This window comes from Cuculus canorus, chromosome 2, assembly GCF_017976375.1.
Source record: "Cuculus canorus isolate bCucCan1 chromosome 2, bCucCan1.pri, whole genome shotgun sequence".
Classification (NCBI taxonomy): Eukaryota; Metazoa; Chordata; class Aves; order Cuculiformes; family Cuculidae; genus Cuculus; species Cuculus canorus.
The window spans coordinates 9,935,313-9,963,303 of NC_071402.1; the positions used below are offsets into that span (position 1 = coordinate 9,935,313).

Genomic DNA, 27,991 nt, shown 5'->3' on the forward strand with positions numbered 1-27,991 from the left:
CATTTCCATTTTGGGACTCATAATGTAGCAAGGAAACTTCCAACCAAAGATTCAGATTTTATCTGTCTAGATAGGGCACCTAAGTGGTGCCTTAAAGATGTGTTTGTCTGGGTTGCCTGTTTAGCTGCCAGCCACGAAGATGCTGCTGTGCAGATGGTCTGGCCAGTATTACCGGCAGTGACACAGAAGACAAGGAACTTTGGCAATCAAGTCTTCACTAAATATTATGGGGTTTTCCTAGGTTGGCCATATTGTGCTGGGTTTGAATGTGCTTTTTTTTGTACTGTTTAGAGCTAAGAGTGATCAGTTTCCCTGTACTGCCCTACCTGGTGTAGTCCCTGTCCTTTCGCAGTCAGTCCGGGTGCCCTGAGATGCTGCATGTATATTTGTGCTGGAGCTTGATGATCTGCTAGACCAGGCACTGTGAGCACAGTCCATTCATGCATCACTTCCCCAGTCACCCCAAGCCCCTTTCCCACTCATTCCCCATTCAGACCAGTGACCAACACATTAATGTTTCTCTTCTGTGCAAAAGATGCTGACAGAGCACAACTGACCACCAGCTGTCTCTGTTCTGGCCACTTCTAGCCACTGTAGATAATCTAGAGTGCCAATTTATGAACTTTTGTAATTCTTAATAAAATTAATTCAGCCAACTGTGAGCATATGTTCATTCATTGCTTTTCTTAGTATTCTTACCTTCTTGTTCATAGATTCATAGAATATCTGAAGTTGGAAGGAAGACATAGGGATCATCAAGTCCAATTCTCTGCTCCTTGCAGGACTACCTAAAACTAAACAATATGACTAAGAGGCTCATCCAGATGCTCCTTGAACACTGACAGACTTAGTGTCATGACCACTTCCTTTGAGAGCCTTTTTCAGTGACCAACCTTTCACAGTGAAGAACTTTTTACTAATACCCAGTCTGGGCTTCCCCTGCCACAACTTCATTCTGTTTCCTGATGTCCTGTTGCTGTTGACCAGAGTGAGGAGATAATCACCTCCCCCTCGACTGCCCCTCTTGAGGAAGTTGTAGACTGCAACTATGTTACCTCTCAGCCTTCTCTTCTCCTAGATGAACAAACCAACTGACCTCAGAAATAGAAAATTTCTCTAATAGGTTTTGCCCTCAAGGCCTTCAAACATCCTGGACACCCTCCTCTGGACAGCCTATAGTAGTTTGATGTCCGTCTTATACTGAGATGCCCAAAACTGCACTCAGTACTTGAGGTGGGTTCTGTAATAGTCAGATTTTCTTGTGAGAAAGCTCCTTTCTAAACACTTTTTGGCTATCTGGAATGTATGTGTAGTGTAATACCTAGGTAGCTGATGTAGTATCATTGCAGGTAAGCTTTTGTTGGGATTCAAGTTGTATGGATGTTTCACCAAGCTCAGACCTAATTCTGAATTTCACAGGTCTATGCATTGCACTTTACCACGTGAAACAGAAATGCCCTTTGTTGCCTGTATTGCAGAAGCAATTAAGGTAAAATAATGAACTTGGGGAAAAAAAAATCAAACCTGAAACTAAGAAGGTCTTTTATTGAGTGGAGAGGGATTTCCATGTGATAACACTAAAAATGAATTTGTTCCTCTTTTTAAGCAAATTAATCTTCATTCACACAGCTGACTGCATAAGGTTATTAAAATTATATATGATGTACCAGTTCTGTACACTGCAATGAAATGCTAACTTTATGCAGGATAGGCCTTCTCTTAAAACTGAAATAAAATGTCTGGATTTGTGAGAATATTTTTTAATTACCAGGATACCTCAAACATTGCTAAATGGTTCTGCTGCATAAAGGAATGCACTTAGCTTCAAATCTTAGCTTAGCTTAGTTATCATTCACAGAGGTGAATTAAAATGAGTCTTAGTTTTCCCTGCGGCTAAGCTGCAGGCAGAGAAAGTTTCATAGGCTTTCAGTTTGACTTAATAGCTGCTTTGAGGTTCTCATAACCAGCTAGTTTTTTGCATGTTTCGGTTAATTTTCAGATGTCTCGGAATTCTTTTTACTTTTTGAGTACTATATAAATAGCATTAGCAAAGAGCTGTGATATGAGACAAATGGCCTGATTTGATGGTCACTGAAGCTGGTGGAAAAGCTAAAGGCTGTTACCTTTCCAAGAGGTTCAAAGAGAGTTACAGAAGCATCAAATTACTTTCAATTGTGTTCAGTCAATGAGCACTCTATTGACCACTCAATTCTATCTACAGGGCAAAATACCCTGTCAGAAACTGTATGTTTAACATAATAGTGCATTGCTGAGATTAGATTTATGGTATAAAATGTGCTAAAAGCCCTTCTGCACACCCACAGAGGAGTGCAGAGAGACAACTGCAGGATGGGGGGCCCAAATAATACCCTGCCCCAGCTGCTCCGAGGTCCGTTCCAGGAGCTATCAAAGACCTGTCAAAGACCTGTGCTCAGAGGAGCACAGTGGCACAAAGGCAGGTAGGAATCCAAACTAATGACTCAGAGGTGGTGACACCTTGTCTGGGCCCCTCCCAGGGCTGTCCCATAGGAGCCTCAGCCCCAATACGCAGAGAAACCAACCCAGATGAGTCAACACCCTGAGCACCTTTGGGACTAAGGAGGGTTGCTGCCTGGGGTCATGGGACACTTTATGGCCAGAGGGGTCTCTAAAGGCAATGCTATAGGGAGTGGGATGCTGAGGACCAAGAGAATCCCAACCAGCTGTATGTGTGATGTTCTGTACCAGCTACTGGAGTAGAGCTGTGGCCCTAAGTGCTCGTGCAGCCGGGTATCAGCAACTGGAGGGATTGGGATCTAGGGGCAGCTACTGGGCAGATTGAGAGTCTGAGCCCCGCTGCTGGAGGGGTCCAGCTTGTACTAATGTGTATATATCTGTATATTCTCACTAGTGGACCTCCATCCTGTTCAACAAGATGTGAGAAGAATGCTTTCTGTGTGAATGCTCTATGACTGTCTTTGTTATCTGTGTTACCAGCTATGTATGTATGCGTGTATATATATGGTAGGTATGTATGTATATATACACATGGGCTCTGTGTGCTTGCACCTACTGGGTATACATGCTTAGGCTCGATGCTGGGTTGTCCTCCAAAATATTGATCCACTGCCTGGTGTGCAGTAAGCCAATACATCTCCTCACCGAGAGAGACATTATTTTATTTCAGGTTTGTGCAAATCCTGGGTGCTTGGAGGTTTTCCTCAAATCAAGCACACCTGAAAGGGTTTGTCACATTAACTTATACACAGTTACACAAAGTCATGCATTATTCATCATGCACATAATCATATATTTACATGTAATTATAATAAATACGAGGTCATTCTTTGCACCTTCTGTGCATGCTCCAAGGGTCTTTAGGGGTGCCTGGTGGTGGTCACCCCAAAAATTATCTACAGATTTCACTTATTGGTTCCTTCCAACTCAAGGCATTCTACTATTTTATGATTCTATGAACTCCTCCCATTCTCCTCTAAATTATTGGCTCAGTGCATACAAAATGCTGGCTTGGAACTTTCTAATTTAATTAAGTTTCCAGTTCCCCATTTAAAAGTCATGTTAATAAATTGCACTATTATTTCCAAAAGCCTAATCTCTCTTATCTGTAGAAAACCATACAGCTGAACAAACTTTAGGTAGAAGCACATGTTCTGATAGCACAAAACTTACAAAAGATAATCATTAACTGGGAACCATCTTGTGTAAGTCTTCCTGTTTGATGATACTAAGATATTTTTAAAAATATCATGGGCTTTTACCTATAGTGGAACCTCAGGCATGAAGCTATCCCAGCCTCACCTTTCTTCGACTGCCAGACTCAGCACAATGTTTTTTTGCCATATGTTTTCTCTTTATTTGTAGTGCTATGGAATGCAGAGTAAGCCTGGGAGAAGAGTAGAAAGCTATGTGGTATTTAGTATCGTAATTTCTCATTTCCTTCCTTTTGAAGGTTGAACTTGTAGTGTATGCAACACACATAAAATTACTGCACTTGTGTTCACTTCCTAGAATTTGAAATCTGATGGCTGAGATGGGATTTGAGCTGTATATAAAGATATGCATGTATGTATATAAACTATAGGCTGGCACATACTTATAAAATAGTCATCAATGCATAAAGTTTATGCATCAGAAGCTTGTGGAATGGTGGGTTTCAGATATGAATGGTAGCAATTCAGAAGTAGAACACCTCTGAGTCTAAATATGATATAGACACAACCTATTCTAACTATGTAGACAAACATGAAAGGCCGGTTGGTGTTCTTCAAAAAAAGCAGCCCAAGCTCAGAAGTAACTACTTCCTGTTGAGAAGAACAAGAAAAGAAACTAAAAATACTCCCAAGAAGTAACCTGTGCTGTAAAACAATGCATGTATCAAATTCTTTCAGTAGATGACCTAGTTTTAAAGACCATTGGGAATTTATGTCCTTTGCCTGTAGAGAGAGAGGGTGGCCAGGGAAATCCTACTGTGGTGAAGCTAATGCATCCATGGAAATAGTGAGCTAAAGTTCCTCATTGGCATTATTCCACTAAATTAAAAGAAGTGATGTGAAGAACAAGCATGGCCCTGCTTTTTCATATTTTAGCAAAAGGGGACCTTAAAATGTTCATTCTGGTTTAGCTCCCAAGCAGAAGGTCTTTTGTAACATCCTTATTGCCTAATTCCTATTTTTGTTTCCTTTTCTGTGAAGTGAGAGTTTTATATTCTTTTGTTGTTAGTGGAAGATTTTTTCCTTCTCCAGGGAAAATATCCTATCATTAAATCAAAACAGTCATATTTTACTAGATTTATGCTTTCTTTTTTTCAATGATACATGCAAACATCAGGAGATACTTACTAGCATATTTTATCTATTTGTCTAGAAATGAAGTTTTGCTCCCTAAGGCTGTGTAATTCTTCAGTAGCAAGCAGCTGCTTTATATTAGTTTTGTGTGTAATAGTTCTACAGCCAAATCATCTTGATTTCAAGCTCTATTTTTCTTAAGTGGATTTCACTTTTGTTTTTGTATACTTTAAAGTATGATGACCTTAGTGTGAAACATATGGAGTGAAACAATGAATAAATTTACGAATGGCTTTATTACTTTCTCTTTTGAAAGAAATTTATCTTAACATCACATGGTAAATATTTGCAATATTGTTTTTGATTGTGAAACTTAAACAACTCTGAACTGTCACCAAATGGATCTTTTGTATAATAGTGCTTTTGCGAAATGTCTTGTTACTATACATGGATTTTTTTTAGTCGCTGGATCATTTTCCTACGTCAAAGCCTGTCAGGCTCACAAGTATGTCAATACCTCGATAGACTAAAGTTTTCTCAGTTAGGCAGAAAAGTGAAGCTGAAGGAAAAATCTGTGTCAGCTTTCTTTATGAGAAATGGTTGTCTGTGTTCTCTGTGTCATCATTGGAAAAAAAGCATTATTTATAGTCTATCTTCTCTTTTGCAACAGCTTGCAAGAACGTTTATTGGGCTAATCTTAATCTTCAGTTTGCTCTTCAAAATGAATGCTTCTGATGTGAGGCTACTTTACAGGAAGCATGACCTCATTCTGCCTCTGTGCAGCTGATTGCACCGCTTGTTTTCAAAAGGAAACAGGGAACTTCGTAGCTCTGCCTTTCCAAAGACTCAGGGCTAAGCTCTTCCAGGCAGCTGCAGAAAGAGCATCCTCCGCTTCACGTCTCAGAGGCTTCTGTGTTGATGATGAGAAAGTTTTTTGCATACATGTTTGAATAGTGAGATCGGTTTTCCAGGTTTGGAAGATTTTACACGTTTGTCACTTAATGTATTTGTCATCTGAGGAATAAGTAAGCTTTGGATTCATTTCTGTGCGGCTTTTCAGGAAGTTTTGTATTTTTGTGAATGTTTTTATCATTCCCTGCAGGGAAAGAAGGCTAGGCTGCTCTTCAAAAATGATATGTGTGGAAAAATAAAACTATCTTTGCAGACACTTGTGTTTGGTAGGTACAATAGAATAAAAATTGTTGCCTGGGCTTCAGCTGTTTTAATAGTTAGCACTATATTTTGGTACTTACTAATGTAAATATTTTGAATGGAAATATAGACGGGGATTGCTGACTACCAATTGAGGTCATCATTGGCTTAAAGCTTAATTTGGTTTTTGGAGGGAAAGTTGATTAAACCTGACTGGTTTGGGCAGTGACTTTTTTTTAATTACAATGTGGGCTGCTGGGTGTTTTGAAATTCAAGGGGGGTTGTTGCCTTAAACTTTTAGTTGAATTCTTGTCATAAAATATTGCCATATTCACTGCAGATACACTTTTAGTGAGATTTCTTAAAGCTGTTGGCCTTTTGCCATGTCATAGTTTGAAAGTTCTGTACTGGTTCTCCTTTTGTTGATTACAGATATACTATTACTGCTTCATTGTGCAGTGGCAGTTGAGATGCTTTGTTTTGGCTTGCTTATGTTGTTACTATAGCTTCTCACTCTATTAATAGCCCAGATATGGGACTGAATATTAAATGAAAGCAGAACACCGTGCAGTATTGTCTACAACATGATGTTTCCATGCATTCTCCAGCATTGACTGAATTATGATTTTCAGGAGCCCTCTTTATTAATCCATGAGACACATTTTTTCATGATCGGGATGGCAAAAAAATCCATTGACTGCCATTCTGTGACTGTTTACAGAAGCTTGATATTATAATTATTTTAAATAGTTTGAAAGCAAATTATAACTGCTTATTAATTGTTCTTCAAAAGAGAGAAAGCCATCACTTCCCCATTAATATATTTGCCTGCGCCTATCTCTCACTTTCTATTATAAATATATACATATACTTCATTTTACCTTTTACTTCTGCAGAGGGTGGCAGATAAACATGCATCCTGCAGTGACAGACTTTGCAAATTTATGAGACAATTTATGAGACAATTTAAGTTATTAATGGAAGGACTGTGGCTTGTTCTGCCACTTTGATCAGTATGTGTCAAAGCTTTCTAATGAAAGCACTACTCATATGAAAGCTACTATTAAAAAGTTTTCTTTTTTAGTGGTTGCTACTTTGTATTATCATAACTAAGAAAATCACATGCAATACAACTGTATTATTGGTTTCAGTTACTGGAAAGTTTCACTCTCAGACTATTAAAGAGTTGTAATAGGTATAACTGATGCTGAGGTATACGTCCGCATCCCTTTTCAAACAAATTTGCCCTAGAATAAATCCCTTATGTCTAAGCAAGACTATTTTATAACTAACAAGATTATATATATTGATGATAATACCTTACACATCCTGATTTTCAAACAAGACAAAATAAGGCATAATTCAGTTTCTTTTAAAACTCTTTTGCAGATAATCTGTATCATCTGTGATCTCAAGCTGTGTGAAATAATCCTTTTCAAGATGTATGGAATATCACATGTTGCATCAACACCAAGAGCAAGTAAATTTGTGCACATTCACCTGAGCTTTTGATAAAAAAAAAAAAAAAAATCTGTTGTGAAGGGGATCTTGTTTAAATAATAAGATTTAGGATTTTGCAGAGTTTAGTTTATATCCAGATTTACAAACCACCTGTCTAGTTCTTACTGTATTTTCTTTTAGGGTTTGGATTAATTTCTTGGGTTTGAGTACAATATTTTTTGACAATTAAAACTAATGATTTTGCATCAAATAAAAGAAATTATTTTAGGAGCTAACTGTATAGGAAAAAATAGGTCTACAACATGCCATTCTATGAAATACGGCATTGTTCTCACTTGTACAACTTGCTGTGTGGCATTCTGACTGATGCTACGTCATCTATTTGTACGTCCACCAGATTTCTTCCAGTTCTCTCCTCCACAAGCTGTTTTTAGAGCAAAATTTTCTCATGGTATAGTTAATTTTTTTTTCAACATACAAGAGAAACATTATGTATGGGTGTACAGTACAGGACTGGTTTGTAAAAAATACCTCGGAAAGTTTTACTTCTCTTCTTTGGTGACTCCGGTCCCAAGGTTCAGTCAGCCTTCACATGCAGGCTGTGACTGACAACTGAGCTCTAAATGAGGATAAATAAGATTCTTTGTTTCATAACTGAACATTTTTAATAAAAGAAGTCTCATAGACTTATCTCCTCTTGTAGGTGAATGGTGGGCATTAACTAAGTGTTGTAAGCATGGTGCTCTAAGTACGCAGGAGAGGCAAGGTAATATAGGGAAAGATCATATCTGTTATCTTTCCGTGTGATAACAGATAGAAATTCTCCCTATGGATAGCTATTGCTTATATTTCATAAGATTGTTTCTGTCAGATGCTGAACATCTGGCAGCACTTCGCAGACCTGAGCCATGGTAATCCAGACAAATCCTATTTCCTTAGTCTTCTGCCACAATATTATTGTCAAATCTTTGTCACTGTCGCTATCCCGAAGCTTGTTGTGCTATGTTTGCAATTTTGATTTGAAAAACATATTGTAATGGTAATGGTGGCTCTTCTCCTCTGTATCTATCAGCAGTACATGCACTATTTTTGGCATAAAGCAGAGTTCTGGGAGAACACTATTAAAATTACTCCGGCTATTTTGTTCATAATTATTTCTCTCAAGGTTTTAAGCTGTGCAGAGTACAAATATCTGATAGTGATTGGCTCTGATTCTGTGATGTCCTGGTTGAGATGAGTTTCCTATAAACACTACATCTTTCCCCCATTCTTTCATCTGTTTTATCTCCTTTAATCTCTCCCTTAATTTCCTTTTATTTTAGCTTTTTTATGATATTTTTGATATGTACAAGGTATCTGTCAGTGAAGACCTGACAACTGTTTGAGCTGTCAGTGGGCATGGTAATGACTCCTTCTTATTTGGCCTTTTTCTCTGCAGGTTCAACAGCATTTAATGGAGAACACAGACAGAGCCTTTCACGACATATTTTTCAAAGGTATTAAAGAAAATTACACTTGTTTAATTTTATTTCTATTTTGTTTGAAATTTTTTAAAATCCCTTTTGGGCCACTCGAGAATTGTAGTGCTGATATCAACTTAATGACTACTTTAAATGGAAGTTCAGCAGTACTGCTGTGGAGATTGGAAGCACTGGTTTTGTAGTTATAAGGTTTTGAAGTACCTCTGTTCCACCAGCTTTTCCCACTATGCTATCCCATGGTAACCCATGGTATGAAATGTTGGTATCCCTCTGTGATACGCCTTGTGGGATGATTAAAGCTGCTACTGAAACCCATGTCAGCCACTCAACAAATATTGTATCTTCCTTCTTTCCATGAAAGTCATTGCATGGCCATTTGGAACTCAAAGGTGTTGAAGAGGAAGGACTAACCATCAATCCAGTTTTACCTGAGCTATGTCAAATGTCTAGAATACTTTGATTCTTTCACGTCTGTCACTACTCACTTCTATTTAAAATAACACACACTGCATTTTTCTGTCCCATATTTCATCTCAAAGTCAACTGTATTTTGGTTCTGAACGAAGTCATCACAATGTGGATGAAGTTACCACCATATGTGGACTTTATCCCATGCTGTTCTGGCTGCATGGTGTTCTTAGACTTTACGCGAATTAAAAGTTCTTAAATCCTTAAATCTTCATTAAGTGTGGCTAGGTTATAAAAAGCAAATAAATCCTGCCTAGTTCAGAGGCAGTCAGGCTTGTGCTATGCAGAGTAACTCAGAGAAGCAAAATACTGAAATAACTCTGGTGGCTGCAGGTAGGTGTAGATCTGGCAGGACTCCTTGGCCAAAAACACTGACATAGAAACACACTATGCACTTCTCAATTCAAGCTGGCTTCATGCATTCACAAAATGCTCCACCTGGCATGAAGCCTTCCTGTAGCGTGAAGCTCTGGAAAGTGTGATGCAGGCGCAGTCTAGGTGCTGAAACCTCTCAGGTCCAGAATTAATACTGTTATTTCCACATATTTTAAATCTATGTCATTACCAGCCCCCATCAGCTGGTAATGTAAATTCATTATTATCAAATCATGATTTTGCTCTGTCTAGACATTCAATATATCACAGCGTTTAATTTCTGCTTTTCAGTTATGCTTGTGCCTTTCTGGATGATGACCCTGCCTATGAGTGTTGTTCCACAAATCCTCTGACAGGCTCCCTTTCCACGTGCCGCCGCAGCCCACGACTGCTTTCTAATGGTTACTATGTTTTGACAGAAGACAGTTTTCTGTCTGATGAAGAGGGCAACATAACACTGATGCCATCCCAGACAAGTGTTATATATAAAGAGAATTTAGTTCGGTAAGTGAACTATACGCAGACTTTACTCAATGTTGGCAATTGCCTCCACATTTCTGCACTTTATCTGGAGGTATCCGTGTGGTTCTCTATCATTTGTTTGGCATAAGATCAGCACTGCTCCTTAATGGAAACATCTTCAATGATTTAGTTTAGAGAGTGCAGTGATTGAAATAACTTGATTTTCAGTCATGTCTAATCTTACTACACCAAAACTCTCCGGTAGACAGTTGTAGCTGTAATTGGGGTTGTGTCTAATAAAGAAAATGGAGAGCTACAGCTCTTTTACCATTGGGGTATTACTACAAAGGAGTAAAGTATACGTATTTATACATAAACTCACAGACATATAAAAATATAAAAGGTCTATCCTGTTCTTCTTCCTTAGGGAAAAATCCCTCTTGATTTCAGAAGAACATCAGTTTAGGAAGGTATATAAAATGTAGTTCACAAGAGTTGGAAGTACAGTCGATTCAGATGGCACAAAACGGGATGTGGTAGAGTGGAACTCATGGGTAGGATGAGATCATGCACAGTAGTATCAGAGCCCAATAACTGTAGGATCATTTGGTATCACAGTATCCAATATCACAACAGCATGATGTATTGCCATGCTGTTAATATGTCCACTGTTATTACTGCAGTGTGCAGCAGTCATTCATCGTGATATACCCAGAGTCAAGAACAGAGCTAGGAACAGCACCCAGAACCTTATTCTTTCATGTCACTCCTGCAAACTTTTGAGATCTGTCGCTGTTCGACAAGAATAATTAACTCTATTCCTTCACAACCTGTTTTTTCTTTCTAGCATATTCCGGCGAAGGAAGAAAACTCATCGCTCTTTGGCCAGCTTGTTCAATCTCGGTGCCTCCAGTACATGGCTCAGCAGCACCATTCTCAGCAATATGGATTCCTGCCATGTAGATGATCCTTGGCCTGAGGGATGCAGTAAACTGGAAGCCAGTCGGAGTGATATTGGTAAGCCCTGACTGGGTGCCAAGTAATCGACCTACAACATTGCAGTCTATATTTAGTGGGACTTGGATGTTTGTTCCTACAGGTTTTGCAGGGGTTGTCTGCCAAGTTGTGCAGGTAAAGGACAGATGAACGACAGAATTGAACACAGTGATTTGAGCTCCTGACATTCAGAGACAGCAGGAGTCCACAAAGACCTTTTTGCTAAAAAGGCATTTTTAGACTGAATTTGAATCCAAAGTCATCACCAGTGATGTTTATGCTGGTGTCATTAATAACTGTATCTGTCTGCTACCAGCTGGCTATTTTAATAATTTCATTGTGTTTTGCTCTATGCGGTTCTCTCTTTATTCCCTATGTTTTCTCCTGCATACACCAAACTTGCCAATTCCCCACCCCTAACAATTTGAAAACCTCCTTATGATTAAGTACTTAACTTTTCCCCCATAAAATCCATTAAAACAAAGTCTCAAAGCTCATCTTCTGTGCAGTCTCAGTTACATATGCATTTTTTGTAGGTGACTTAGACTTTTCTTCTGAATATAATAGCCCTGTGCCTCAAAGGCAAACTCCAACACCTAATAGACCCTCACTCATGAAATATAAGGAATTTCTTCAGCCTGAGAAACCATTTTGTGCTTCACAGTCCCCCTCTCCATTTATGATAAATGCAAATGAAGAGCCTTTGAGCAATGCAGGTAAGTTACATTCTTATCCTGATATCTCTCATTTCTAAAGTGAACTGAAAATATTCACATTAAAAATGTTGATAAGGCTCCTTGCAGAACAGAACATGTGTCCTGTAACATACATTTTAAATGACTAATTAAAATTAATAGAATCTTAAAATTAGTATTTATTTGTTCATTCCTCCCTGCTCAGATCTTTTTTTCCTCCTATTTTCAATGTTAAACAGAAAAAGAGAAAAGTGGACTGGAGGAAAATGGAGGAAAGGGCATGGGCATAAACACTGAAACAGGCAATTATTCAGAAAGGCTTATTTTCTGAGAGCATGGAGGCCAAAGTGTCTCTACAGTCATGGGGGAAAAAGACTTCTGAGAGACACCCAGAGCATGAAAATTAGATTTCCATGTCAATTCACTGTAGGTGAATTCTCTTAAAAAGCAGCTGAAGAGACTGGCCTCACAGGCTGAAGACAGTCTTTGCAAATACTTCCTGTCACAAACCTTCTTTCCTGAAAATGCATGAATATTATTTTATTGATTATTGATTATTGTTTTAGAATCCAGGACAGTGCGAAATGTCCTTTCTCAAACAGTTGCGCTGATCATGTGTTTAATCATTTCAGTATGTACAAGGTAATTTTTATTTCTTTTATTTGTTGTTTCTGAAATGAATTATTACTCGCTTTCAGTTGGTGAATAAAACATAAATTAGGGAACATATTTTTAAAGTTAGTTATATCTTACTGTGAAAATATATTTTCAGATGATAGTCAAAGCAGGCAAAAATCTGAGTTATATAGATATGTCCCAAAGGAAGAAATACATATGCAGATAGGGCAGCGACTTTGTCAACTGTGCTTGGGCAGGGGTTTTGAAACGCTGAGAAGAATCAGAAGATTCATGTCTTTCTGAGAGACCAATATGGGTGTTTCCCTCAGTCTGGGAATGCTGAGGTCTGCATTTCTAGGAGATTAGCCTCAATAGCTTAAGAAAATTGAAGTTTCAAATTACAGTTCACCTACCAGAGTTCAGAGGGTTCATCTGCAATAATCTCCCCTGCCCCCACTCAGGCTTCACCTCTATTAGTCCAAAATGCATCGCTTGCTTTTTTTTTTTCTAACCTTTACTGGTATTGTTATGTTCTCAGATATTTTCTGGGAGGATTTTCTGCCATTTTGTTGCTGATAATTTTAATTTGTAAGTACAGACATGCTTTATATTCACCACACAATGTTTTACTGAGTGACATTAGAGGACTAAATCCACCCTTGGATGTACATCAACAGCTCTTATTGATGCTAATAAGAGCAATATGCGGGCATATGGGGACAGAATGTAACCTTCAATCAGTTACAGGATTTTGCATTTAAATTTTCCAGTTCTTTTGTCCCAACACACTGCTGTATCATCTTTCTTCAGCCTTGACGCTTCTTTCAAATCAACTAAGTTTTGGTAAGTGACTTCAGTGTCATGTGATGAATAGAGGAATTTAGAAATTTTCTATTAAAAAGAGGAAGGAGCTATTCTTTCTGTTGTTTACATGTCATAAGATAGAAGGCATGTTCTAAAGTTATTGATTGAAGGTTTGCCTTTTCCTATTATTGATCTATATTCATAGAAACTTTCTGTTTATTTTGAAAAAATGCCTTTACTTAAAGTGCAACAAATATTATAACACTTATTTGTAATTAGTGGAAGAGGAAGATAAACCATATCCATAAACCAGTATAGCATAACATGAAAAGGCAGAGACAGACCAAGGATAGTAATTTATTATAAATCCAGAGGTGTGCTTTCAAGCTTTGCACTGAAGTCCACTCCCAGGCCACCAAACCAAGTCTTTACTTTTGACTGGAAAAAATAAAAACAGCTAACCATGCAGTTAGCCACATCACTGCCTTCCAGGGACTACAGAACTGGTCCCACTAACCCAATGGACCATTAGGTTTAGGACAGAACTTTGCCTTTGTCTTGTACTTTAGTCAACTAGATGTCCTAGAAAGAAGTATTAAATCAGCCTGATGAGTTGATTTAGGGTGCTGATGTTGCTGTTCCAGATTGCCTTATTTTAAAATTTTGCACAGAGCTATAGCTTCTAAATCTTTCTGGGGAAAAAGACTTACATAGTTAGAAGGTCTGAATCACAACTTCAGAGCAAGCTCAAATATAGGCCTCTATGCTGCAAGCTTGTGTGTATGTGCTGGATTTATGAATTATCAGTCTTTCACCTCCTATGCATCAGAAAATTCTTCTGATTGTGTCAAATCTAAAATGCTGCTAAGACTTAAAACATTTAGGCTTGTATGAATTTTTTGTGTCTCAAAAGTAAAGCTGGACAAGGACATTGTTTCTGAAACTGTGTGAGGATTCAGGAGTTCATCATATTCCAAGGGCAACAAGGCAATATGGCAGACCTCTTAGACTTTGCATTGAGTGTACTTGCAATTAGAAACAAGAAGGCACAACATTCAGAGCCATATGGAAATGGCAGTCTCAGATTTTGAGCATCCAAGCATCTTAGCGCAACACCTCAGACACTCAAGGATGTTCTATGTTACACTTTGTCACTATGTCATTATTCCCCCCAGAAAAATCAGGTCCACCAGGTTAGGACTAGTGTGTTGTAAATGCATGCTCCAAACCACTGCTTTCTGACTTCCTGAATAGTTTAGCACTGAGTCATAAACTAAGCTGTTCTTCACAGAGGAAAACGAATATGCTTTGAGAGCTTTTCAGTCACTGGTATACAGAGGAGACCTCTTTTATGCTCATGACAAGTGAGAAGTTACCTGCTCAAACAAGTAGTCCTATAGCTTAGCTAAATTTGGCAAATCAGAACTGGTATTATAATAAACTGGTTTAAATCAGGAGACACAAAAATGTATGCTTTATTTTTTTTTTTTCCCCAGGAAATAACTGGAAAGAAAGAATAATTGGTGAGTATATGTTTAAGTTTAGTAATAATCCCTTACATTTTGGGGTGAATCCTATTGTGAAAACAGATTTCAAGCATTCCAGAAAAGGTTCCCTGGACTTTTCATTAAAACAAGGTTTAGCTGTAGGACCCTTGCCAGTTTCCATTTTGAATTACTCCACTCTGCTGTCTAAAACTCCTTTTTCATTTATTTTGGATGAAATATTTTTTTATTGTTTGACAACAGTTGCCAAATAGTGTAAGCTGTTAAGCAGCTGCTGTGCTTCAGCACAGAGAAAACATGTTTACATGTTTTTCAGTAACAGGCAAAGCAAGTCCTCATTTCTTTAAGTTTAAACAGAACAGTAGAGCCAGGTGCTGTACTGCTGTAACTGGTACCATTCCACTGAAGAAATGAAGCTGCATCAACATGTATCAATCCAGAATACTTGGAAAATACAGATTCTTAAATTCTCTATTCTTTTAGTCAAGCCTCGCCCTTAATCTTCAGTTTCTGTTTATTAAACATTTCTCAGTCTTGGTGCAGCTCAGGACCCTTGAAACAAGAGCAGTAATTTATTTGTACTTGGAGCTGGCCGTGCCAGTCCTGGCTTTGTTATTTCCTTTCTCTCTTTTCTTTGAAAACATCAAAATTAAAAAGAGGAACTAAGTGAAGCTGTGGCCAGGTTTGTGTTCCTTATGGTATGGATAAAACAGCCTTGTTCATCTGCTCACTGGATAAGTGCAGTTCAGCTTCTGAGATCTCAAAGCAGCAGCACAGCTGCAGACACAACCTAGAAAACCTTTCAGTCGGTCGTCAGAAAAAGGATGAACATTTTAGAATGGCATGCAAGCATTTGATCACTTTGCACACTTACTAAAGCCTATGACGAAAAATACATCCTACTCAAGTAGTGTGCCAAGTTGTGGATTCTAGATTTCCTCTTAAAGCAGGTGGGACTGTTTATGTAAGGGCCGCAAGACCAGAGCTTTAAAGCTGACTCTAATTTTTAAAGCCAGTATCAATATTAACCAAAGCAGGTGCTACAGGATGGAGTGGAGAACCTGCAACTCGTTGCCTAGCAAGAGTAAACTAAATACAGACTGGCACAGGTTATTGCAAGACAGGACCTCCTTCATTTCAAACGAAGCTTGTCTCTTGCCTGTCATAAAAACTTAAAAGCAGAGTAGTTACTTCTGTATATTTCAAAATCAGTTCATTACCAGTTTTCATTTTACAGCTTCTTCAAATTTATTTTCCTCAGCTTTTCAGCATCAAACTACTGGATACCTTCTTATGGCTAGCATTATGTGTTGCTGTGGAAAAAACCCCCACAAAACAGGAATTGTTAATATTCTCCCTTCAAAATGCAATTAATTTTAGTCATATTTTTATTCTGGTCAAACTGTCGCTGATGCTGTACTTCTTGGTGACTACCTGAATGCAGTCATGCAAAATGATTGCTGTACCTCTAGTTTTAAGTCATTGAAGTCCTACAAGCATGGGGTCCTACAAGTGTTTTAGTAGAAAATTGATGGTAATAAAATCTTTTGCAATCTCCAGTGATTCTGGTTTTGGTCTTCCAATACTTTGTATATTAATTTCTTGTAACAACATGCTGTCAAAGATAATGGATTTGGATAGTGGCGAGGTACATGTGGCAACATATTTCAGAAGCTTTACTGTATCACATGTGTATACTGGGTTTTGGCCTTTATGCTGTGCATTAAGAAAAAAGAAATGAAAGGAAGAAAGAAATATTATCAGAAGTAAAGCACTCTTCAGAAAACCAGGAGTCAGGATGTGGGGAAGCAATGATGAATCTGAACTACTTGGATTCAGGTACAAAACTACAAGACGTGTAGGTATTAACTTTACTTTGGAAACACTAAGCCCTATTTTTCAGCTTGGATGTTTGTTGCGACAGAGACTAAATTACACATAGAATCTGTGGGTAACCAAAAACTGTTATCTTGTGACTCCAAGCTTTTAATAATCTGCTTCTTGAAATATCTCCCTGTATGCCAGTTTAGCTAGGAGAGCATGGATTTCATCTTCCCATGGAGCAAAACAATGATAATGCGTGAAGATGCTATTGCCCACCAAATACCTCTATAACTAGTCCTGCTTTAGTCTACTTTGTCTTCTGGTGTGCTAAAAGCAATGTCAGCACAGCCCCAGCTGGGAAATAAGACATGAAATGCTGCCTGTGGAAGGGCTAGGTCTGCTGATGGGGTACAATCAGGCTGGCAGGCATAATGACACGGTGTTGAAAATTCTGCAGCAAAACCACACAAACAAAAGGTTCTGGTGGAAGAAAGATTCAAGAAAACTGAAACACCACTGTCAGTCTAACTCTGTGTCTAAGCCAAACTCAAGCAGGCTATAGCTTGACGTTATATTTCTAGCATAAAAAATCCAAACAAATGATACAACAAGGAAAAGGGTACTTAAGTTAAAATGTACATTTCTCTTTCAAGGGGTAAATATATGCTGGTTATATTTTAAAGATAATAATCAATATCTCAGCATTAAGTGCTCAAAGAGGGATATTTCACCTAAATTAGCAGTTTTGCATAGAAATTTACTTTTGCCCAGTGCAAATTGACTTTACATGAAGACCCAACATCTGATGTAACAAAGATCAGGTGTCTTAGTTTCAATAAATGGGGACAACAGAATGGTCTTCTTCATAAACTGATGCATAGTGCAAATATAATACAATAGCATTTATATTACTCATTCTTATATTTACGTGCAGTTAATACACTTGGATAACTTTGTCAGTATTAAATAATCCTGGTTATTTACTTTAACTGTGGAGACACTGATAGTAAATATTGTTGTGTAATATGTATAAGTATTTTGTTTTGCCTATTTTATGGCTATTTGTAGCAGGTACTTTACTACATGCACTTTTTAAATAAAAGGATTATAAAGATCTTTAGTGTTTAAATAATGTCCTAGAAAAATAATCTGGTAAGTGAAAACCTATACTGAGAGAAAAGTCTAAGACTGTAATTGCCGTGTAGTCATTGAAATTATTATGCTGAAAACTAGAAGAACCTGAGTTCACTCTAAACTAGTTAGTTCACTGTAAAAAAGTGGACAAAAATGTGACTCAGCTTCCAAAAATCTGGTCTAAAATGAATTGTTCTAATCCATCTATGAATAAGTATAAACTGTAAATTAGAATTGTCCTGATCTCAAGACGGGAAAGTTCTGGGACAATTTGGCATTTGGAATTCAAGGGCTAAAAATATAATAAGAATCTCAGGATCTTATAAATCTGCCTTCTGTGATATTCATCAATATTGAATTAACAAAGTTCTATTCTGTTACCAGACCAGTTGGCTTTGGCAGTTCCCTTCCATATATTCCTGTAGGCATAAAAGCAAGCCTTATACTGTTTCTCTGAAAAGAGGCACAATAACATATTCAGTCCTGTTGGATGAAAAATTGAAGCCAGGATCTGTCTGATGAAAAATTGAAGACAACATTTTCTAACCTAAATGTTCAAATCCAGACTTTCAGAGGCAGTTCATACTTGCAGCTTCTGTCTACTAGAATATCAAGCCTAGGATAATTGTGAAATGTAATTCTAGCAAAGTAAAACCACTTATTAATTAATGCATAACTGACACATCTACAAACAAAAACAACTGGAACTTTATGTTTCTCTCCACAGTGATTAACTCCTACTCCTCTTTAGAATAGCACCTTATTAAAAAAAAAAAGAGAATCAAAGAAGAATTTCAAGATACAGATTTATAACCCCCAGTGCATTGTCTGACACAATTCATTACTATTATTTTTTATCGTTGCACGTGGTCTTCTAGTGTTTTATTTTTTGATGTGCTCAGCTGAATTTCAAGCTCATTCTTCAGTGCTTGTACCCTTCAGTCCTGAAGTGGGGGCACCAAGAGGTGGCAAAGCTAGCGCAGATCCCCAGTTTTGGTGAGGCTGGGAAAAGGCTGCCTAGGAGAGGTGAGGACCAGCAACAGCTTTCAGTTCTGGCTCCTTCTGTGTGGGAGCAGCTGCCAGACATATTCAATTCGTAATGTATTAAAGCAGCAAAGTCAATTTCTTCAGGGAAGGCATGTCAGATAGGACCCTTTTCCTTCTTTCTCAACTCCATTCTCCTCTTTGTAGTGTGGCTCATTATAGTATCTCTGTCATGTATATAGCTTCATGATAAGAATTCAGGATTGTACCACTTAAACTTCTTAGTACATAATTAAGAGTGAAAAATAACTGTATAAAAATAACTATATGAAAATAATGAGAACAGTAACATAAATCATTGTAAATATTAAATTTGTATTTAATTTGAAAATAAATGAATGCAAAAGCCTCTTGAGAATTTGTGCAACACTGTACCTTCAAGTTAGATTAAAATTTGTATATGTATATTTTTGTAATGTTGTACGGGCCGCAAACATCACCAATGAAGCACATTGTAAGAACAGCTCATACATAGGCCTCCATGCTGCAAACATGATTTTATGTGCTGGATTTATGAACTACCATTCTTTCACTTTCTATGCATCAGAAAATTCTTTTGAGAGTGTCAAATCTAAAATGCTGAAGACTAAAAACATTTGGGCTCATCTGAATTTTTTTTATTTGACAAAAGGGAAGCACAACAAGGACATTGTTTATAATAGAGTCATAGAATCACTAGTTTGGAAATGATCTTTGAGGTCATCAAGCCCAACCTTATCTGTCCACTACTAAATCATATCCCCAAGCACTTAATCTACCCATCTTCTAAACACCTCCAGGGACGGTGACTGAATCGTCCCTGGGCAGCCTGTTCCAGTGCCCAATAACCCTTTCAGTGAAGAAGCTTTTCCTAATGTCCAATCTGAATCTCTACTAGTGCAGTTTGAGGCCATTCCCTCTCGTCCTATCACCTGTCGCTTGGGAGAAGAGCCAACACCAGCCTCGCTACAACCTCCTTCCAGATATTTGTAGACAGTGATAGAGTCTCCCCTCAGCCTCCTGTCCTGTAGACTAAACAAGCCCAGGTCTCTCAGCTGTTATTCATAAGACTTGTTCTCCAGCCCCTCCACCAGATCTGTTGCTCTTTTCTGGATATGCTCAATGTCTTTTTTGTAATGAGGGGCCCAGAACTGAACACAGTATTCAAGGTGCAGCCTAATCAATGTCAAGTACAGGGGCAGAATTAATTCGGAAAATGTGTGAGAGTTCAGGAATTCTATGTATTCCAAGGACAATAAGACGATCTGGCAAAACTCTTAGCCACTGCACTGAGAATACATCTTAGCCTTTGCACTGGGTGTACGTGCAGTTGGAAACAAGAAGGCACAACTCGCAGATCCATATTGCAATGATAGTCTCGCATTTTGAGCATCCAAACATCTTAGCACAACTCAGACACTCAAGGATGGTACATTACATTTTGTCACTATGTCATTATTACCAAAAAAATCAGGTCCACTAGGTTAGGACTAGCATGTTGTAAATGCATGCTCCAAACCACTGCTTTCTGACTTCCTGAATAGATTAGCACTGAGTCAAAAACATTGAGTAAACAAAGCACTGAGTAAACAAAGCTGTTCTTCACAAGAGCAGAACAAATACGCTCTGAGAGCTTTTCAGTCACTGGTATACGAAGAAGACCTCTTTTATGCTCATGACAAGTGAGGAGTTACCTGCTCAAACAAGTAGTCCTACCCCTTTACTAAATTGGGCAAACCAGGATCTTCACATACGCTGGTTATAACAATGTGGTTTAAATTAGGATATACAAGGTCAAGAGTCTGGATGGAAACTGATCTGGGAAAAAGGGAGGAGAAGAGGGAAGGTGCTCTTAGATTTTTTATTATTTGTCATTAACCTACTCTGTTTCATTTGCAATAAATTAAATTCAGTTCCCCGAGTCAAGTCTGCTTTGTCTATGATGTTAACTGGTGTGTGATCTCCCTGTCCTTATTTTGATTCGCAAGCTTTTCATTGCATTTTCTGCCTCTGTCCTGCTGAGGAGTGAGGGTGAGAGAGTGTATTGGTAGGCACCTGCCAGCTAGCCAAGGCCAACCCACCACACTTTATAATATTGCAATTTAATTAGTTGTAGATTTAGTATTTCTTTCTTCACAACTATCATACAGGATGTCCACAAAAGGGATGAAAAATAACCAAGTTTTAGCATAACAAAATAACATAGGCATTCTCTGCAATAGACACAGCATTTAAAATACCAGTCATAGCAAGGATAAGATTTTTTTCTTCTTGAAATCTATTACCTTGATTATGAGCTGTGGTCTCAGCTCATAAAAATAATAGTACTATCAAAAAGCTATAGCAATATTATTTAAAGGGGTTTGCAATTTAATATGAAATGAGTGGGTAGTGGAAGGCCTTGCTGGTGGCTCTGTGGGGTGGCTGTGGGCCACAAGGTGCTGCAATCCAACCAGCTGCATAAACATCCTCATCCTTATCATGGATTTGTTATTCACCCAGTCAGAAAGACCTGGACAAATACTATGGAGTTAAACTAAAGTACATAAACTTCTTCTGCTCCTTTGTATTTGATTATTCACAAAACTTAGTAGGAGTTCTATGCATTACATCAGAGGTAAATGAGTTAATGAATTAACTTAGTAATTTCAAAAAATTCCTACAGCCTTATTTAAGCTTGTATATGAATCTTCTGTTAGTGGAAGATGACCTTTAGATTTGATTAGACCATTAGATTAATGAAGATCTGTGTTAGCAAAGAAGTATGGCATACACGTGGACTTTCCTGATGTTTCCGTCTCAATCTGGTGACAATTATGTCAATTTGTGTTCTGTTACAAAGCTTTGGAGTCATTAATGAGGGCTGTTACAAGTTTGTGATTGAGGCATGACACAGGAATGAACAGGGTAAAGAAGACAATATGAGTTTAAATCTAACCATGAACCCTTCAATTTTATTAGTTTGTGACCAAACATACAGTCAGAATACTTTTCTCCCTGAATTTGACTGAACTCAAACTGGTGGCCACCAGATCAGGACAAGATGAAGGACTCTGTAAGGTTCATCAGCCATGTCTTGAAACGTGTAGTCCCATCCAGTTTCTTTGAAGGTTTAAAGTGCAAAAACTTTATCGATAGGGAACTTAATGAAGTTATGTGAAGTTATTGCTTATGTGAAGCAATGCTACGTCATTATGATGCCATGAAAAGCTAAACTCAATAATCAATGCCAATTTGATTATTAAGCAGGTATTCCTTTAATAAATGTTGCTGGGCTACACATGGGGTAATCCACCTAATATGTCCAACTATTGAGACTGATTAAACGACTTTCATACTGGTTAAACATACATACTCATATAGATTTCAGGAAATACTGGTTAAACATACATATCTATATCGTTTCCTGAAAACATGTTTTTCCAGGAATTTATGATCATAGTCACCCACTCTTGTATGCACATCACAGTTTCTTTGTGTCTTTGAAAGCCTCTGATGGTCTTTATGTTATCTCCTTCCTCATTGCGTCCTCTTGGTGAGCTCAGGTCTGTCCTTTGTTCCTGCCGCAGGACTGTCCTTTCAGTACTTGATTTGTTCCTTCTTTCAACTAGTAAACATGCTAAACTCCTGTTACAATCAGATTCTTTCTAATTGCAAGCTGGCCAAGATTTCTAATTATTATTCTTATTATTGCTTATGCTGATTCATTCCCTTAACATAATGATTTATTCCTTCCTTCAATTATATTAACCGCAAAACAGAAAATGTCAGACATGAGAATTTCATGCCTGAGGCCTCCAGCCATAATTCTTACTTGTTATATTTGCGAGAAGTAACCAATAGGGAAGTTGTAGTGTGATAAGGGCAGGAGAGGCTCCACAGAAACGTGCAGGAGGGAATAATATCCTTGTCCAGAGCCCGGCAAACCTTAGGCTGCTGCTTGAACCGATCCATGAGTTCAATGTCATGGCAAGAGACATTTTGTGGTGACCACACACCGGGAGAATATCCCAGGTAAAAGGAGGGGGCCAGGAGGGTGCCCTGTGAGAAAACGGCGTCGAATAAAGGGAAGAGTCTGCATCCCTCCCAGCATCCCCTCCGCATGCACCTCTCATCCCTCCCGCATCCCCCCCGCATCCACCTCTCATCCCTCCCGCATCTCCCCGCATCCACCTCTCATTCCTCCCGCATCCCTCCCAGCATCCATCTCTCATCCCTCCCGCATCCCGCCCGCCCCCATTGCCACGGCAACGCTGCGGCGTCCGGTAGCGGCGACGGGAAGCTGTGGGCGGCCATGGTGCGGAGTGAGTGTCGCCCAGAGCCACTTCCCTCCTCTTCCCGCTCTCCTCTACTCCTTCCCATCACCTGCCCCACTCCCTGCCCACCGTGTTCCCTCTTTCTACCTTTGCTGGGCTCCCTATACTACCCTGGAAGCTGTCCCTCTCTCCTCTCCCTCTCCTCTCCTCTCCTCTCCTCTCCTCTCCTCTCCTCTCCTCTCCTCTCCTCTCCTCTCCTCTCCTCTCCTCTCCTCTCCTCTCCTCTCCTCTCCTCTCCTCTCCTCTCCTCTCCTCTCCTCTCCTCTCCTCTCCTCTCCTCTCCTCTCCTCTCCTCTCCTCTCCTCTCCTCTCCTCTCCTCTCCTCTCCTCTCCTCTCCTCTCCTCTCCTCTCCTCTCCTCTCCTCTCCTCTCCTCTCCTCTCCTCTCCTCTCCTCTCCTCTCCTCTCCTCTCCTCTCCTCTCCTCTCCTCTCCTCTCCTCTCCTCTCCTCTCCTCTCCTCTCCTCTCCTCTCCTCTCCTCTCCTCTCCTCTCCTCTCCTCTCCTCTCCTCTCCTCTCCTCTCCTCTCCTCTCCTCTCCTCTCCTCTCCTCTCCTCTCCTCTCCTCTCCTCTCCTCTCCTCTCCTCTCCTCTCCTCTCCTCTCCTCTCCTCTCCTCGGTTTGATCTGGGCTTTAGGCTGTCTACCCTGCCCTTTGGTCACCAAAATTGGGAAAAGAAACTTCTGAACACCAGCTGGGGGCTTAAGAAGCAGGTGTTCTATTATTATGGCACCAGATATAAGCGGGGATCGATCCTCCTAGCATATCATAGAATCATAGAGGCTGGAGAAATGGGCTTGTGAGAACATCATGAGGTTCAACAAGGCCAAGTACAAGGTCCTACACCTGGGCTGGGGCAGTCCATGTTTTCAATACAGGATGGGGGTTGATGAGATTGGGAGCGGCTCTGCAGAGAAGGACTTGCGGGTGCTGATTGATGAGAAGCTCGACATGAGCTGGCAACATGTGCTCACAGCCCAGAAGGCCAACCGTATCCTGAGCTGCATCAAAAGAAGCGTGGCCAGCAGGTCGAGGGGGCCCCTCCATTCCTCTCTTGTGAGGCCTCATCTGGAGTATTGTGTCTGGTTCTGGAATCCTCAGCATAAGAAGGATATGGAACTGTTGGAACAAGTCCAGAGGAGGGCCACAAGGATGATCGGAGGGCTGGAGCACCTTCCCTATGAGGACAGGCTGAGAGAGTTGGGCTTGTTCAGCCTGGACACAGCTCTGAGGAGACCTTATAGTGACCTTCCAGTACCTGAAGGGGGCCTACAAGAAAGCTGGGGAGGGGCTGTTTACCAAGGCTTTTAGTGATAGGACAAGGGGCAATGGTCTTAAACTGGAGTGGGGCAGATTTAGACTAGACATTAGGAAGAATTTCTTCACTACGAGAGTAGTGAGACACAGGAACAGATTTCCCACAGAAGTTGTGGATGCCCCATCCCTGGAGGTGTTCAGGGCCAGGTTGGATGGGGCCTTGGGCAGCCTGATCTAGTGGGATGTCCCTGCCCATGGCAGGGGAGTTGGAACTAGATGATCTTTAAGGTGCCTTCCAACCCTAACTATTCTATGATTCTATGATTCTGCGATTCTATGATCGAGTCTAAGGTCTGCAAAGAAGCCCTCTACTGTATTTCGTTGGCACCTGCCCCCTTTGAAGTTTCCATATAAGGTTCAAAATAAGGGTGATCGTAACCTCCCATCTTTTTTGGCTCCTGAAGTGCTGACCAGATGCTGGTCTTCTGCAGCTTTCATTGTTTTATTCCTTAAATATCACAAACCGAGGACTTTTCTGTTAATTAATTTGTGTAATTAGATTAGGCATTAGTACAGACACTGCATTCTACATAGCAGGTCATATCAGTTTGCTCAGGAGTATAACACTGCCATCACCAATTTTCAATGCCACATAGTAATTTTTTTTTTGTAGGTAAAAGTAGCCAATGCAGATGCATTATCAGAGATGTGAAAAAACCTGAATGAGGTTAAAATATACCACACTGCTACTTATGAATCCATAATCTTGTAGAGGTAAAGCAGTGTAACCTAAAAGGCTGAGTGCTCATACATACCTCTCAGGAAAGAAACTGCTGAGGAATTCCCTCCCTCTGTGATTTTACCCGTAATCTGTTTTGCCTGTGTACTGTCACTGGACTGCCAGTCCCTTACTGAGCTAAAATAGTGCTTTGGAAAGGAACTCCGTCTCTCTGCATGAAGCTGGCAGATGCCTGCTGTGAGGCACTGCCTGAAGGAGAATGGCTTCATCTCCTGAACAGCGTGGTATGAATTTGAGTCTTAAAATAATGGCTAAATAGTTCACTTTTCTGAAAAGCAGGTTCCCCTCCTGTTTCTTGTTATGCCTGCAGGCATCCACCTGCTTATTCTTTCCATGGCATTAAGACTTTCCTTTGTATCTGCTCTTTTTTTTTCTGTAAAAGATGTAATTTTCGGAAGCCCAGCTGTAAGATCTTTAAGATCTGCTCTTATCTTCAGTTGATGGATGCCATCTCTTACTTTGTCCTGTTTTTGTGGGAACATGGGAGTAGCTGTGATTGGCTCCTATTACTGCAACATCAGATAATCCGGTTAATAAACTTGTCAGTGAGAAGTAATGTTACAATATGTTTTGTCAATATCCTGGGAAAGCTGTTATTTAAAATTGTTGTTTTCCCTTGCAAGTTTTTTTCCCTCGTTCCTCTTAAATAAACTAGATGTCTTACAAAATGTCAAAATATTCACTCAGTTCCCTGTTGCAGGTCCACAAAATAGGCCTCAAAAGCTCCATCGTAGCTTCTGTTGGGAATGATTGTCCCTGCTTTGCAAACTGTCTGGTAATGAAAGTGGACATTTTTGCATAATCACTGCAACAATCACTTCAATTTTCTTTTCATCAGAAAATGGAAATCTGAATGTAATAAAATTCTGTCTAGAATAGTTTGTATGGCTTCTTTGTGTATAAAGGGTTTTGTTTCCAATGGGTATGTATGCAGACTGTGGAATATTGCTGTTTTCTTGCTCAAAAATACCTGTTTGCACTGGAAATAGCAGCACTGAAAGCTCTACCACTAAATACTTTAGTAAGCACGCTATTTTGGTTTTGTTAATTTCAAGCAGATTTGCCAAGTAGCCTATTAGAAATGCCAATTTTTGTTTTTTTTTATATTCTGTGAAGACTAAAATATTCAGTCATGATTATTGGCAATTTTTTTTTCTATATTCTCTGTTAGTTTAATCAATGGGCTGTTGAAGGGAAAATGGCTGGTTGGATGCAGTAAACCTGCCTAACATGATTAAAAGAAAGACACCTTTCCTGGTATGTTTTACATGCAGACAGGATCCCCTCTTACATCAATATCAGTATCACTGTTATATCATTCTGTAAATCATGTCAGATGAGACAGAAGGTTCAACCCTGCTCATCTGTGAATAATATAAACAAAACCAGTTTAGTCTCTTTCCCAAAGGCTGTAGATAATGGAGCTGCTCTGACATGCACAAGTTTGGGCTATGCTAGTACGTATTTTACCCAGCTTGTGACAGACCAGTCCGTGTGAACGTGTGCGGCCATTCCAGCATCTCTAATAAAACTGGATGATTTCACAAAATGTCCCTGAGACAAAGAAGCAATAAAAGAATATTTTTATTTAATGCATGGTAGGAAGAAATTGTTTTTATATTTGTATTTATATTTGGTTTTATATTTGTATCTGTATTTTTATTTGTTTTTATATTTGTATATTTATAAGTTTTACTTATCTTTCTTCATAATCTTTTTGAAAGGCTTGCTAGCCCTTTTTTCAGCATTAACAATCATGGAAATACCCATGCTAATTTGATAAAACCCTGTTTTTTTCAATCAGTACTTCACTATAGTTCACTGCTTGTCAAGGAGAGGAAAATGCTTGTGGTTTTTTTTGGTGCAGTGGGCTGGAAAAAAAGTAATAGCATCTACCTCAAGAGTTCTCACTGCTTCTCGTAGAATTTCTTTACCTTCATTTATATAGAGCCTTTTCAGTGTTTGAAAGACTGTCTGCCATTAAACATTACTATGTGAAAATTCTGAACCCAGGTCTCTGGTGTCTTTCAGCCACTGAAACTCCTTTGCTGGCTGCTACTGAGCTGGTAGTGCTTAAGAAATACCTAGGATTAAATTTCACTGTAACATAAACATTTATAAGCATGAATGAGTTATGTCTTTACCTCAAGCAGTAAAAATGAAAATAAATAACTGCCCACTTTCAGAATTCATCCTGCTTAATTCTGTGCACACACTGCTGGCAGAAGAATATGATGACACACTGTAGCTAGCTTACTTTTTGTGAACATCTGGCATCAGGAAATAAAAGAACATAAAACACTCCATTGCTTGTCTACATGAATCAATCTGCAACCTGAGCAATTCTGAAAATACTGGGTGCTGGATTAATTTCTGCAAGGGTTGTATAACACAGTCTTATGGAAGACTCAGCAGTTTTCTTATGGATTTTTCTAAATGTTGCAGGTGACATGAGTGTGTTTCAGAGAAGATGTTTACTGTGGCAGGGCAGGCTGAAGTTACTTGGTACTTGATGTCTTTTCTAGCAGATTTTAATTCTGCTTGTGTTCCTACTGGATATCTATTTAGTATGGTGGAACAAAAGATTTTAATGATTTTATGAGTTGTTCATAAGTCAGATGGCAGAAAATGACTAAAGGGAGATATAACACCTAATGTTTTTTTCAGTCACTGAAGATCTTGTTAGAAGACGTGCAGAACATAACAACTGTGAAATTTTTTCACTGGAAGAAATCTCTTTACATCAGCAGGAAATAGAGAAAATAGAATATCTTGACAAATGGTGTAGAGAATTAAAAATTCTCTATCTTCAGAATAATCTCATTCCAAAAATTGGTAAG

The 27,991-nt window shown here is 39.1% G+C and overlaps 1 protein-coding gene and 1 long non-coding RNA gene across 2 annotated transcripts in view; both read left to right on the forward strand.

Moving 5' to 3' along the window:
* The first annotated feature begins 5,579 nt into the window (after nt 1-5,579).
* DNAAF11 (dynein axonemal assembly factor 11) overlaps nt 5,580-27,991 on the forward strand; it is a 58,258-nt gene continuing 35,846 nt past the window's right edge. The window contains exons 1-8 of the mRNA XM_054059243.1: nt 5,580-5,755; nt 5,887-5,962; nt 7,326-7,416; nt 8,101-8,163; nt 8,836-8,893; nt 10,013-10,225; nt 11,031-11,200; nt 27,819-27,986. Coding sequence (XP_053915218.1) covers nt 7,377-7,416; nt 8,101-8,163; nt 8,836-8,893; nt 10,013-10,225; nt 11,031-11,200; nt 27,819-27,986 — 712 coding nt within the window. The 5' untranslated portion in view covers nt 5,580-5,755; nt 5,887-5,962; nt 7,326-7,376. The remainder of the gene's footprint in view (nt 5,756-5,886; nt 5,963-7,325; nt 7,417-8,100; nt 8,164-8,835; nt 8,894-10,012; nt 10,226-11,030; nt 11,201-27,818; nt 27,987-27,991) is intronic.
* Nucleotides 12,523-20,674, forward strand: LOC128851303 (uncharacterized). The gene is made up of 3 exons (XR_008448631.1): nt 12,523-13,335; nt 14,793-14,819; nt 16,063-20,674. It is a non-coding gene; the product is annotated as an uncharacterized LOC128851303 (long non-coding RNA).